The following is a 15363-nucleotide window of genomic DNA, read 5'->3' on the forward strand; positions in this document are numbered from 1 at the left end:
AGAACCAGTCTGAGACGGAGCATTGATGTCACCAAGCTTACCAGCGAAACTCTCGAACGGGCGTTAAATGGCTTAACTTCGTTCATGAGCGCGTGTCATTGTGCGAGTAATGTTTGTGATGTACTAAAGGCAGCGCGGCACGCAGAACTGAGGCAACGAAGCGGCCAACTCTGAAACTAGTCAGATAAGAAACGAAACGCAAAATGACAGTGTAATTTGGATTAAATATTCAGCTCACAGAAGAGAACATGCTGTTAAAGTTCCGTCAAAACAAAAGGAACTCGGCAAATGACGACGAAGATAAAGAGCACCAGACGCAGGTTCGTAATCCTATGGAAATTTCCTTATTTATACCACTATACCTTGGCCAATCCCCCCACGTGGGTATGTGCCATTATAAGGAGGATGAAAAAGACGAAGCAGGTGGGTGGTGCAAACAAGACTTCGGGTGCGCATTTTCTCCTTTTTAGCGCACGCAAAAGAAACGGCAGTAACAACATCTGGCGGAAATAAAGTTTCTTCACTCACTCACAAATTTCCTCCACCCTTTCTCGTTTAGAGCGAAAACTGTAATAGCTTTGTACGAGCCATTTAGTAGAAGCAATTTAGGGGTTACAACGGCAGCCGTGTAACGCGTTACACGTAACGCGTTTTTGTACGTGGACACCACCGACACGCCGCTTAAAGCACGACTGAGGTGTCCACTGACCCAAGGAGCCAGTTATGCGCCTTTCCTTTCCTCAACATCTACGGAGTCTAAGCCTTCCGCTGGGTCTGAAAAAAAAAGAAATGCGCATGACTGCTTCAATTTGTATGTGGACGCCACTGCCTACTCACAACGCGATTGAGGTGTCCACTGACCTAGTGAGCCAGTTACACTTGCTACTCAGAGGCCTCACACAGACACACGCCGCTGAATCCCTGGGAGTGCGGCTAGAAGTGCTCTCACACTAAAAAAATGACCGTCACTGCAAATTGAGAGCATTAAAATAACCTACGGCACAATAAAACAAACTAGTTCTTCACAGGCAAAAACAACACCAAAGCAACGCTTTCAGTAATTGGCATAGGACATCTTGTGACCCGCCTTCAACGTCACCGAAGAGCGCCGAAGGCTTTCAAAAATAACCCGGCGTCAGAAAGAATGCATGCACTCTGGAACCGCTATCGAACCACTTTTCAATTCACCTCTGCTCCTGCGCACTCCCTCGCTTTCCTTCGCACGCCTGGGGAGAGATCGTTTCCAAGGAGAGCGACGCATACATTTCGGAGTTCGTGAAAGACATGACCCCCCCCCCCCCCCCCTCCCAGAACAGGCAAATTCAGCAATCCCTCCAGCGGCGCACAGAATGCATTACGCGCGCGGACGCTCGCAGTGCCCCCCCGTGCCCCGCACACACAAAGTCAGCAGCCAGTCCCGCCGCGCTCGAGGAATGCGCCGACGTCCCCACCCGCGCCCACCGCGGCGCCGGCGAGCGGAGAGCGTGCAGCGCGGAAGCAATTAACGACGCTGTTGCGACGGCGGCAGGACGCACGCAGCGTACCGTGAATGTTCGACAAAAGAGGCAGTCGCTCAGATATGAAGGCGGCGCGCGGGGAAATGAGGAAACCCGGTGCAGAACAGATTTGGAGGCCAGATTGTTGCGCTCCGTTTCCAACGTGACATCGCGCACGCACGCTCTCACTCTTCAGTTCAAGGATTGCGCCAGAGGGTGCGGGTGACACGCGTTACTTTCGCGACCGTTAACACCGGCGCAGTTCACAGTGCACCGCGTGGCGTATACGCCTGGCTCGACTGGCACGCAGTGGTGACGGTGGTGGTGGTGGTAATTGTGTTGGAAAGGCGCGGTAACTGTCTCAGCCACAGCGGACACCTGCCACACCGTGAGCAAAGGGATCACTACATTACGCCTAGTCATAGTGTAGGGCTCCGGGTTTAATTCGACCACCTGGGGTTCTTATACATGCCCTGACATGGCACAGCACAGAGGCGTTTTTGCACAGAGTGGCTCGTATTGCCATGTTACAGCAATATGTACCCAGAAGGAGTGCATACCGGGGTTAGCGACATCGTTGGCGTTAGTAACGTAATGCTCTGACGCCCCAAAATCGCACGACCATCTTCTGATCAATGAGAATGGGTCCACCGCCAACCAACCAATGACCTGTATGCAACACCAGGTGAGAAAGTGACGCCGTCATTTCTCACACTGGGGCGAAATGTTGCGTTTTAAACCTACCACAGAAGGGTAGTGACGCATCGCTTGACCGCTGCACCACTGCGCCAGCAGTGGTGGAAGGAAGACTCCCAGGGATCTATGAGTGTAGAGAATGACCAATTCCGCATATATGGACACTAACCCATTATCGCTATCGGAACAACTTCCATCCGTACGCACTGGATCTGTACACTGGAACCGTGAAAACCGAACCCGAACAACTAGCGCACTTAATTCGCCTCTGGCCAAACTACGCAAATCGACCAACATCATTTTTTTTTTGTACGGAGATTTACAGACCTTGCACAGTTTTAAATTTACTGCCACGATGCTTCTTCCAAGATTTTGTCACCTACGAAGCAAACAGAGAGCTATTTTATTGCTCAGAAAGTTTTGGTAAGCAGATCCGCCGACAACAGCTGGCCATAATGTTCGCCTTTTTTCTGGCAACTGTGCAATGCCCTCCCCTCTATACCATCATAGATCAGGTAAGTGTTTGCAAGCTCAGTAGTTTGCTCTCCACAAGGGATCTCATTCTTCGCGCGCGGCCAAGCTCTGCATCGTGGCGCTCCACCGGCCTCGAGTTTTGGCGGTGTATACGTTACGCAAACACAAAGCTGCCACACACATGGACTGTAAAACGTAAACCGGCTCTAAGAACGTCAAATGTGCAAGGTTGTTGGCGCTTCTGAGAATCTGTTCGCGCCGCGATGGCGTCAAAGAGGCCTTGCCAGTCTGCGCGCAGTGTATACGAAACTTCGTTCCACCGTAAAACAGAGGCGCTTGTGAAGAAGGGTTCTGTCTGAAAACAAGTGCAACGACTCAATACTGCGCAAACAACCCTCCTCAAAAGACGTAAACACACGAAAAGCAGACCAAACTGGCGAAACTAAACGAACATTAGTTCAAATCTTGCTGAGCTATATACACAGAAGACGGGTACTAAAAAGTAGCGCAGTAAGCAGCTAACGGGAAACTCTGAAAGTGTTTGCAGAATAAGTCATTAATTCTGGCGCCCTTCACCGCTGAAAAGACCAGGCCCCTTGCTATTACCATAGGCTAACGCTTTGCTTCGGGTGTTTCAGACCGGGATAAAATAATTCACACAAGCGACGAACCGCCACCTACAGCGTCCACTTGTCTGGAAATTTCAGGACGCAGATTTCTCTGCCTGAATCTAATTTTGACTTTTACCGCTGATGATGTTATTTCTTTTACTACCGCGACACAGTTCGCAACAAGGAGGGCAAGGGGAAAAATGACAAATGAGGCGGCCACTGCGACACCTTAAGTATCAAAACCTGCGTCGTGTAGAAGTATCGGTTGCCAATAGAAACGTGTGCAGCCTCCTCATTAGTTACAGAGCGACACAACGACCAAACTGACCACCAAGAGCTGCTCTCTTTTTTTTCCCCAATGCGCACCGCCGACAAAGGAAGGAAAGAAGGACGGAGAACTTGTTCCCCCTCCCCTCCCTCAACACACACACACACACACACACACACACACACACACACACACACACACACACACACACACACACACACACACACACACACACACACACACACACACACACACACACACACACACACACACACACACACACACACACACACACACACACACACACACACACACACACACACACACACACACACACACACACACACACACACACACACACACACACACACACACACACACACACACACACACACACACACACACACACACACACACACACACACACACACACACACACACACACACACACACACACACACACACACACACACACACACACACACACACACACACACACACACACACACACACACACACACACACACACACGCGCGCGCGCGCGCGCGCGCGCGCGCGCGCGCCACGATGAGGAGGCGCATCCCGACGGACTCGGCCTTTGAAGGGTGCCCTCGCGGAGACGGGGCGATGCATTAGCGCCGCATCTGTTTATGTGTATATACGTGGGCCCATCCACGGCCGATCGTCGCTCCCGCACGCCCCCATACGGGGCACGAACGATGGCCGAATGTGAGGGCGGTCAATGCGTAAATACCGCCGGCTGGTAGCGGGCTGCGCGTTTATGGCGCTTCCGCTGAAGAGCGAGCGCCGGCCCCGTTTTTACGACCACGCCGCGGCGCGCACGCGCGCGACTGTATCGGAGATGCGAAAGAAAGAGCGCGATATCGTTTTGGCCTTTTTGCGAGTGGCAGCGTACACGGCATCGATCAGACGCCACGACTCTCGGGGACGATGCGCGCGCCTGCAGCCATACACGCCTGGAAAAGAACGGCCCAATAGTAGAAGCATTATTTAGACAGCAGTGCTTTCAGCGGCGCGCGACGCGAATCGAATGGCCGGGAAAAAAAAGCGACGAAAGGGCGGATTTCGCGGCGACAAGCCACGAAATGGCGCGACAACGCACACAGAGCAGTATATAACAAGTTAACGAGAGAGATAGTCAGAAAAAAAAAATAAACAAAGGACAGCGCCTGTCGCCGCAAATGGATAAGCGGCGGCGACCGCAAGCCACCTTAGGGTGCAACGACCCTTTGCGAATTTCAAACACCCGAGTATGCGAAGGGGAGTATGCGATGCATCCACTCGTCCGATCAATTAAGCTTGGCGCAGACGCGTAGACGTGCGCTTCACCTCCACGCATTCGCGACGCTGCATGTCAGACATCTTACCACTGATAAAACAACAATAAGAAGAAGAACAAGAACAACAGCGAATTAGAAATAATGCAGCGGCTAACAGACGCGGATACACGAACAGACAGTTCACCATTACCTTGCGTAAGAAACAATGCCACTAGTGCGCAAAACCCCCACACAGCGCAGTGCAGAACCGAAGCCACGGATTAGCCGCGGTAAACCTGGCACTCACACGCATACATACATCCCCGGAAAAAACGGCCCCATTTGCGAAGTAGGAAAAAATGTCCCCAAGCGGGTGGCATCAAACGTATCGTAAGCCGCCGTAATTTGGGCATCCGGCCACCTCGCATCTGTACATGCATGCAACTCGCATGCTTACGACTCGCATGCATGTACGGTTCGCATGAGGCGTATACAAGTTGTTTGCCAGTGGAATGAGTCACTGACCCGTAAACGCAACGGTATGGTCAGAGCAATGCAAGTGTGGGAGTGGTTTTAGCGCTCAACGCTTGGAAGGTTTGCAACAAAACACATGATGAGAGGACATCTCGATACACAAACTAAATACGAGCTAAATTGTACTGATTTTCACCCAGCAAGTCATTTCCTTTTACTGTTATCGCATTTCACTGATTTTATGTTACACCATCGTTTGTAGATATAGCTTCCATGTATTTTTGCCTTTGGTGTATTTCTTTGCTTCCAGCTGCATTTCTTCACCGTGATATCAAGGTTTGGACTGCGTTTCTTCATAGCCAGCTGTAACATTGCAAGCTACAACGATTACAGATGCCGGCACGGAAACGACTAAAAACGAGCAGGTACGGGGCGTCCATGAAGAACAACGATGGTGGCAAAAGGGAAGTGGTCCAGAGCAAGTGCGCCTCTGAATCGTTCGAGGCTTCTGTGAAGTCACCTGCAGAAGTGCTTTTCCTTGGCATGACCTGGACTGCAAGACCATGGCGCGGTCTGGTACTGCAAAATACTTCACGCTTATATCTATTCTCAAATCCAAAGCGTCTAATTAAGAGGGCAATTTTCTGGCAAGTGGGTTCCGGAAGAAATTTTTTTCTTGACTTGGGGACATTTTTTCCTAGGCGGTGCTTCCTCAGGGGACCTTTTATCCAGGGACCTTTTTTCCGGGGATGTATGTTCCGGGGACGTTTTTTCCAGGGACGTTTCTTCCTACACCCGTCAACTTGAGCGTTACAGTGACCCGCACAGCTAGATCCATAACAGACAAAAAACAACAAAAAAAAACGAGAAAGCAGACAGCAAGCGCTAGCACTTGAGAACTAAACGCACAACCGCGCTACGGCCGGACAGCGCGGTTCCTCGAGAATTTAGGGGAGAATGATATAGAGCAAAAACTCACTGGCGCAGACCCTGCTGAATTAGCTGTGCACATGTGGAATACTCTCTCCTTGTCATGGAGTTTCTACGCCAACAAGAAACAAGCTTTACAAACGAGCCACAGGTACAGTGTTCTAGAAGGCTTCACCGCGGGCACAATCCCTCACGAATGCGACCACTACTTTCTTCGTCCCCATTTAAAAACGGCAAAGCAAAAAATGCGGCGACAGCGCTTCCTCAGTCACGCAAACACGGACACTGTTTCCTCTTACACAATCATAATGTGAAAGGCCACACGACATACATATAAAGCCCCATGCGAACGTGTCTGACTCGCAATCCGAGGGTCAGGGGTTTCCGATGCGTCGCTGGTGTGGCTGGCGCCATTATGGGAGCATTTTGTAACAGCCACCTTTTCGACCAGTCCGGACTTTTCCGTCACGCCGATGGCAACGCCAACACCGCCTTCTCAGCGACACGAGGCCTCTACGCTTTATCGTACAAAGCTGCGCGCGACCGGTAGATATACCGCGCCACATATTGTGCGGTGTTGGAGTTGAGGGTTCAGGACAGGAGTGCCGCTGAGCGAAGAGGTAGATGGCGAAAGGAGAATAGGTTTATTTACATTTTACAATGGTGGTTAGAAGTGAGACTGATCTCCCGCATTCGTTCTCGACATTTATAGCCTTCTCGTTCCCCAAAGTCCCTAGGTTGAGGACGCCCACGCCGGGGTGGGAGGGGCCCAGATCACAAACAACACAAACTTGTGCGCACAAACACACCACTGCACTTAGGGCCACGCCCACGTCACATGTTGAGTCTGAGGGAGAGAAGGTTGTCGTCGAGGTAGCGTTGACTGGTAGGTGATGGCCTCCGGCCAGTCGAAGGTTTCTGCGGGTCACCGACATCTGCTGATAATCAAAGACACCCGCCGCTCGAGGCCGGACGCAAGGTCACGAAAACGCCGAAAGTGGTTCCTCGTGCTTGGGTCGGAGACGATGCCCGCCAGCTTGTCGCGGTGCTTGGCACACCAAAGAGCAACCGGAACGAGGCCCTTTGTTCCCCGGCATGGCCACGGCAAATGGGGAAGATAACGTTCGTCTCCCCGAGGCGGCGGCGGCGTTCTACACGTGCAGACACTTTGTTAAGGGGGTCTGGTTTTGATCCTCCACTCCAACCGGGCAAACTCCGTAATTGAAGTCAGCTGGCACCTGGGTCCTCTCCGTGCGTGCGGTCCAAGGCGGCAGGCCCGAAAGTAATCACGCTGAAGTCGCTCGCAGCCATATACAGTGGAAACAGGTGTGCTGGCTGGTTCCAAACGAGACCCGCTGGCGTCGATCTTAATAGCTCCTCCGCGGCCCGGAAAATCTCGAATGGCCAGCGTTCCCCACCGCTGGGCAGGAAGAGATGGGCTCGCGTCCACGTTGATATCTTGGCTTGCAACATCATCTCCCAAGGCAAACCCAAAACACCAAACCACCAACAAAGGAAAGCACAGATGGGACGTTCCAAACAACAAAGCACCGCTCCACGCGCAAGCGTTCGGAATTCACTCAAGACCCACCAGGCTTCCTTTTAGTGCCAAACAAAATCCTGCTCCAGAATACTGACCCCTCAATTTTGCCCAAATTTAGGGTCAAAGCGAGCGTCCGCGTCACATCTGAGGTCGCCAAAGACAGACTGCCACGTTGTACGATAAGCGGTGGTGTGTCAAAGCCTACAAATTTTGAATAGAAACTCCATTCCTTATCAATCAAGCTCTGATCCCCAATACCACCCGAATATCGAAAGTCTGCTTAAAATTTGGCCCACGCTCAGTTTAATCTTCTGGCTCTTCTCAAAGCACCTTTATCACTCGAGACTGAGAATCAACTGCTCCAGTTAAACTCACAAAGATACGACTGCTCATCAGAATCCATACTCATTCCAGTACTGGCGCAATACTTCCCTTATACTCATTGTGTCAGGCACCATAACATATACGCAAGCTGCTACAGCTGTTCTGCACAAAATTCTGCACCTTCACTTCATTCGGTTAATCTCCGAATACCGCAATCGGATAACTAACCACGCGCCATTAAACAAGAGTACGCAGATATGCACAACTATGCGCACTTTCTTTGCCTTCGCAAGGCATTAGCTACTCTGCCGTTAATGTAGCAACAACATCTTGGTATCTCAACCAAGCTTGACAAGTCTGAATCTACTATAGATACAACAGAAACCTGTGCCAACCTTCAAACCCAGCAAAACTTGAATGCTCTGAACGGTTCCAACTATGCAAACAGCACATGGTCTACTCAGGAATCTTCGCTACACTCCTTTAGGTGCCCTTATTTCTCGGTAGCACGGCAAACTGAACTCTCATTTCTAACTCAGGCTTTAATCTTTCTAAATTTTAAGTGAAAACACAGTAACTTCCGATCAGTCTAGCTCAAAACAAAGTAGCCTTTCCTTTTTTTGATTTCGCACACACAGAAAAGTAACAAAAAACACAGCTACTTCGAATGGCTACGCGGGCGTGAGGGCTGACTCACCTCCGCCGTGTCGAAGTGATTAGCCCTTCAGACGCGCCCTCTGGGGTCGCGCTTTGACTGATGACACTGCTGTCATTTCGTTACAAAAGGCCACTGAAAAAAGCCATCTACGACTCCCTCTGTCGTCTCCGCGCCCCCTCGACACGCTCAGAAAGCCTTGGTAGCGCCTGCAAAGTCGAGAACCGGCTCTTGGCGACGCACAGTGACCAGCGCGGGAAGCTGTTCTTTGTTGTCGCCCCCAGCACGAAGCTCGGCTACCCTTTCGCCCTGCGCGCTTCCCGGAATCCAGTGCCGAAAGTGAAGGACGCATCCTTCTTTTCAATTGCGCGCGGTGAACATGCCTGCGTGCTGGGTCTCTGTTTCTCAATCCCTGTGCTCGCATGCGCTGACGGTCGCGCAACCTAGCGCTTCCCGGTCTCTCGGGCCGCTTTGCCTTTTCCCTTTCCGCCTTCTTGTCAGGTACGGGTTGTCTGGGCTTTCCCGCAGGCCGATGCCCTTTGAAAAACCCCCCTCCTGCTCTGCTTGGAAGATGCGGTCTTCCCTTTCTGTTACTGCGGTCAGGTTTACAACAATCCACGCGTGTCGCCTGACCAGTAACTTTAGCCGCAAGCTTGCGAGCTCTAATGCGGGAAGGCTTCTCTTTCCCTTCTGCCGCATTTTCATCTGTGCTAACACTAGCACCTGTCCGCACACGTGAATTTAGGGCCTGACATTTCATCCGTTTCCTTTTTGTCCTCGCCCTCTTCCTTTTTCGCTTTGGACTTTCCGCGTGCACCGCATGAGCCAAGACTGTTTCCTCCAGCCCTTGACATGCATCGCGTGATCCTTCCTTAGTCACAAAATTGACCTCTTTGTCTTCGCAACAGATGGTCATCTCTACAGAGCTGACAGAGGGACCTTCAGCTGCCCCGGAAATGAGCAGTTCGCTCCCCTGAAGGTAGTCCTCTGCAGCTGGCTTATCTCTCTCAGTGCTTTCCTCCGAAACGCACTGCTCTTTTCGAATCGGGCTCTCTTCCTGTGTCTCAGCCTGGCTTTCAATACTGCGTTTTAACTCAACAGCAGCTTCGCACTCTTGATACGCCAGCTTCGCCGAGATATCCACAACATTGGCTTGTTCACTGACGCCGCAGTGACGCTTTAACTCACAGTTGCCACGATTCTCAATCACTAAAGGGCTTCCCTTTGTTTCCCTTTTGAAACCTCTGCCTTTGGGGAAGTTATCCCTTTCACATCCGTGCCGGTTAGTCGCCTGTACAGGCCCCTTTCTAGCGTCCTCGCGCTTAGCCAAATCGGCCACGGTTCCTACTCTCACTGCACCGCCTCTCTTCGGAGCTCTCTCTATTCTAAACCGCGGGTGCCGGTTAGACTCCGTTTCTCGGCCCTTAGTCGCTGGTTTGCGACTACCTGACTGGGCGACGGTCTGTTTAGCTAGCTTGGGAAGTCTCTCTTGGCTCGGCTTTGTCCGACGCCATCCATGCCCTCTCCACACGTTTTCTGAACGAGATCTAGCGGAGTTACACTTAGCTAACTCGGAGACGGTCTCTGTAGCCTCTCTATTTTGGCCGTGCTCTGTCGTGTGCCATCCATGCCGGTTTTGCGCCATTTCGCAATCCTGTATTATGGCGTCATGTCTCTGTAACTCGGCGATGGACTGGAACATTGAAGGCCATGTCTGGACGGAGATAGCGTCACTCATTGCTACTTCGTTCCCATTAAGACCATTGAGCTTTGCGAGCCGCCTTTTCTCAGCCTCGAGTTTAAGCTCTTTTAGCTCCGCTGCTAGTTTCTGCATACGCTCTTCCCGAGCTCTTCTACTTTCCTGTAGCTGTGCCTCTAGTCTCACTCTTTCCGCTTCCTCAGCGCTTTTACGCTCCTGTAGCTGTACTTCCTCAGCTGTTTTACGCTGCTCTTCTTTTGCCCACTTCTGCATATTATCCCAAGCAATTTCAAAATCATCCTCTTCCTCCGTTTCCAAATTTTGGATTGCCTGGACAATATCCGAATCTTCCGCTCTTTCCTCCACATCCACTCCTAACTCATCGCACAAGAACAACAGTTCTGTCCTCGACAACCTCGTCAGGTCCACGGTCGCTGCTTTCAAATATTGGCTTTGCTCGCTCATGGTGATTCTGAGCAACTACTCCTGTGCTACAGACATAAAAACACCCGATCAACCAGCAGTTCAAATTGTTAACCCAGAATTTGAAGCCTGGAGGATCCAAAGCAAAAGCCAAACACTCACCCGCAGATGCAGCACCATGTCACCAGGTTCATCACACCGCTGCCAACCAGTTGTTGACTACGGGGGTAGTTGGGGCTTCTATCCCACCGCTGCCACCTGTTGTTGACTACGGGGGGGAGTTGGGGCTTCTATCCCACCGCTGCCACCAGTTGTTGGAGTTGAGGGTTCAGGACAGGAGTGCCGCTGAGCGAAGAGGTAGATGGCGAAAGGAGAATAGGTTTATTTACATTTTACAATGGTGGTTAGAAGTGAGACTGATCTCCCGCATTCGTTCTCGACATTTATAGCCTTCTCGTTCCCCAAAGTCCCTAGGTTGAGGACGCCCACGCCGGGGTGGGAGGGGCCCAGATCACAAACAACACAAACTTGTGCGCACAAACACACCACTGCACTTAGGGCCACGCCCACGTCACATGTTGAGTCTGAGGGAGAGAAGGTTGTCGTCGAGGTAGCGTTGACTGGTAGGTGATGGCCTCCGGCCAGTCGAAGGTTTCTGCGGGTCACCGACATCTGCTGATAATCAAAGACACCCGCCGCTCGAGGCCGGACGCAAGGTCACGAAAACGCCGAAAGTGGTTCCTCGTGCTTGGGTCGGAGACGATGCCCGCCAGCTTGTCGCGGTGCTTGGCACACCAAAGAGCAACCGGAACGAGGCCCTTTGTTCCCCGGCATGGCCACGGCAAATGGGGAAGATAACGTTCGTCTCCCCGAGGCGGCGGCGGCGTTCTACACGTGCAGACACTTTGTTAAGGGGGTCTGGTTTTGATCCTCCACTCCAACCGGGCAAACTCCGTAATTGAAGTCAGCTGGCACCTGGGTCCTCTCCGTGCGTGCGGTCCAAGGCGGCAGGCCCGAAAGTAATCACGCTGAAGTCGCTCGCAGCCATATACAGTGGAAACAGGTGTGCTGGCTGGTTCCAAACGAGACCCGCTGGCGTCGATCTTAATAGCGGCTACTCTCAATTCCAAGGAGTCCGCGCGTGTCGCACTAACGCGGGGCGGTGACAGCAATTGTGCGGGAAGGAGCATTTCACTATAGGCCTCAGTTTACTATCTGCCTTCTTCCATGCAGACAGAAAACGATCTGTCTTCTTCGAATCTATCTCTTGTTCCTACAGCTTAACTACCTCCCTCACTCCCGTGCACCAATCCTCTAACTGACAGCACCCCGCCTGTTTTTACACCGAAAAGCATCTCGGATCCGTTGGTCTCGCGAGTACACGGACTTGAAGGCAGCCTGAGATTGGAGAACTGGTCAAGAACATGTCCCTCCCCCGGACGCCGTGCCGCTCCAAATTCGTAAAAAAAGTAACCAGGCAGTCACAAAATATCATCGCGGGTCTCTCGCTACGAGGTGTAGAGTAAAAAGACGTGTGTATATGCAGCCCCCGTTATGCGCCGCGCAGGGGCGACGTCGGAAGGAAGTCGCTCGAGCGCTTGCTGTGCCAGCAACATCATCACAACTGCTGCTCGTCCAGTGGTTTCCGGCTGGCGAAGAACCGGCGGAAACCGTGCCCACCAACCGCGTCAGGGCCGCAACGACCACGCCTCAGGGGAACTACGCACGTCCACCGACAGCAATACGGAGCCCAGACGTGGAGTACCGCCTGCTTTTCCACCGAAGTTCCGAAAGACTGTTGATTCCAGCCTGCGCAGCCGGCTGTAATCTCCGGGACAACGGCAACTAGAGAAGCGGAGACGCTGACCGGACAGCTGGACAGGTTGCGCCGCCTCTCGGCGCTTCCCTCGTTGCCGGAATGGGCCGGCGCTAGACGGCGCATTGGAGTGCGCAGTCTGTCGTTGGTCTCTTTTGAGTTTGCTTCGGTACTCATAATTTAGGTGGTGTTGTGCGTGATTATGTCTGCTGAAACGAAGCCTAGGCAGACGTGTTGTGTTGTTGGCTGCACTTACAGCTACGCAAACTCGTCGGACGCTTTTAACCGATTCATTTTCCCGCATTTTGGCACCGCATTTTGCACAGACACTTAAATACAATATATCACTTTTGCTTGCGAAACGCTGAATGATTAAAATGCAAGCTGAGCTTTTTTTTTTCCTGCTCTAAAAAAATGCAAGTATGTGCACTCTACCTATTCAAAGCTCATGTTCTCGAGGAAGTCATAATATCGGCAGCGAAAATCTCCAAACTTTGCAACAAAAATCGCGATCGCACCATTCGGTTGTGAAACTGAAGGAAACTCTTCGGAAGCCAGCAAAGGACCTCCACGCATTGGTAATGCGGAAGCATTTCTTGTATCATGAGTGGCGTGTGCAGGACCTGTCATCACAGCGCGTCGGCAGTGTGTCATCACAGTCATGGGCGTCCGGAGGGGGGGGCAAGGGGGGGCGGTTGCACCCCCCTGGAAAATCACTCACTCGAACCGTGAGTGATGGCCGCACACCAGGGGCGGTGGTGCGCTCAGTCAAAAGGGTAAAAGCAGCCCCGCATGGTCACATCTGCGAAATGCCGCGTCCGGGCGTGCGTCGTTCCGCCGTTTTCAAACCACGCCATCGTTAGCTCTACTGAAGGGCGACCTGTTCCAGACATACAGCGGCACCGGCGAGCATGTGTTTCGAGCCGCCTTGAGATGGGTGTCTGTTTCTTTGATCTCTAGAGAGATAGCGACACGGAGGCAGACAGTGCACGGGGCATCTTGTTTTCGCCTATGTCGTTACGCCGGTCCCCGATGAATTCTTAAGGACGGAAGGAAAAATCAGCCGTGTCCACCCCCGCTTTGTCGGGCTGCTCAGGGGCAAGCGGGCGATGAGTTGGCGCCGCCGCCGCTCGCTGTCTCCTCCGATCCACGTGTAGCGCAGTTCGGTAGAAGCGCCGCTTTCAGAATCTCCGGCAAAGGGGATTAGCTGCTTTTGTTCACGGCGACGCAGTCTCCCGAGGCGCCCCCACACCAGCGTTCTTTGCGTCTTCTGTGAAAACCAGCGCCTTTGGTCAACGCAGCCCGATGGCGCCTGCCTGGCTCGCCTGTCACCTCTGGCTGGGCCTCAAATCACAACAGCGCCCATGTACTGTGCGTGTCAGTGCATGGTAAAGAGACCCAGGTGGTCGACATTACCCGGAACTCTGTACTACTCCATCCCTCATAGCCTGAGTCGTTTTGGGGCTCTGAACCCCATAAAAACACAAAAACAAATTTTCCGACCGGAGTGGCGAGTGTCCCTTCCCTTCGGAAGTTGCGCGGCGTTCCTTTCACCCCCAAAGTGCGCATTCGGGGATACTGCGGCAAGTAAGCCCTCGCACGTGTGCGCGCCTCTGTGTTTGTGCTTGGGTGTTTTTAGTGGCCGGTTGTCAGCGAAGCTGAGAACAACCAAGACAGCGGACGAGAAAACGACGAGCGGCGAGCAGTGTGTGTGGGGTTGCTCGACTGTGCGGATGCGCAAGCAAGATGGAGCGAGGTGTATGAAGCTGCGAGCGTGCATTTATCTTGTAAATAAGTTTTCGTTGTATATATAGTCATCTTTTGTTTTCAACGTACGCGTTCAACAGTTTTTCCAACAAATGTGTATGATGAGTGTGCACCGAGAGCGTGTAATGAAGCACAGAAGTGAATTTATCACACGTGTAATTACGCAATTCGCCCAGAAAAATCCGAGGCGCCTACAGTTGCTGTTCAAGGAAGACTGACTGAGTGACTGTAGTTGCGTGTTTGTGAACATATTGTGCTGTGTGCTGGTCATCAATCCGGGTGAGTCGAGAACCCGTATGCAGCAAGACTGAGCACTCTTCTCCACGAAGTGATATAGCATCTTTTTGCATTTTTATTAATTTTAGTTGTTTCTTCGTTGATAAACTCCAATGTACCTCTCCTAGCCGCGCTTTAATTTGCTGTTTGTAATTTTTCTTTCATGTGTGCATTTTGTTTAATTTTTATTTATATATAAATAAATAAATTTACTCCGCAAATAGCGCCTTTCTGCTACGAACATACCCCCCCCCCCCCCCCCCCCCCCCCCCCGGGGCACCAACGGGGCCCCCCCCTGCAAAAAATTCTGCGGACGCCCTTGATCACAGTGTGTCCGCACTTACTGTCAATCATCCACTACTGGATTAATAAAATAGTTGAATAAATGAATATTTAATTACCATGCATGAATAATTAGGTCACTAACATGATTAATTAAAAGGGCAAATAGTAAATTTCGCGAATTAGTTGAATTATCAATTGCTTAACAAATAAAGCGGTAATTTAATGGAACCTGTGAATTGGTGATTACTGATTTAATTAAATAAATGATTGGTTTGGTTTTACTGGTTTTATGGGGTTTAACGTCCCAAAGCGACTGAGGCTATGAGAGACGCCGTAGTGGAGGGCT

The 15363-nt window shown here is 51.7% G+C and overlaps 1 protein-coding gene across 6 annotated transcripts in view; it reads right to left on the reverse strand.

The window, feature by feature from the left end:
- The window catches only part of Efa6 (Exchange factor for Arf 6), a 251722-nt gene that overhangs the window by 113688 nt on the left and 122671 nt on the right, over positions 1-15363 (reverse strand). Inside the window, exon 1 of one of the 6 annotated variants that reach the window (XM_089582078.1) lies at positions 11036-11165. The exons of the other annotated variants lie outside the window; for them this stretch is intronic. Within the exon in view, the coding sequence (XP_089438204.1) occupies positions 11036-11053 (18 nt within the window). The 5' untranslated portion in view covers positions 11054-11165. Of the gene's footprint in view, positions 1-11035; positions 11166-15363 lie in introns of those variants that run through there. 6 annotated transcript variants of the gene reach the window in all.

The sequence above is a fragment of the Amblyomma mixtum genome, chromosome 3, assembly GCF_055824585.1.
Source record: "Amblyomma mixtum isolate Tamu chromosome 3, ASM5582458v1, whole genome shotgun sequence".
Taxonomy (NCBI): domain Eukaryota; kingdom Metazoa; phylum Arthropoda; class Arachnida; order Ixodida; family Ixodidae; genus Amblyomma; species Amblyomma mixtum.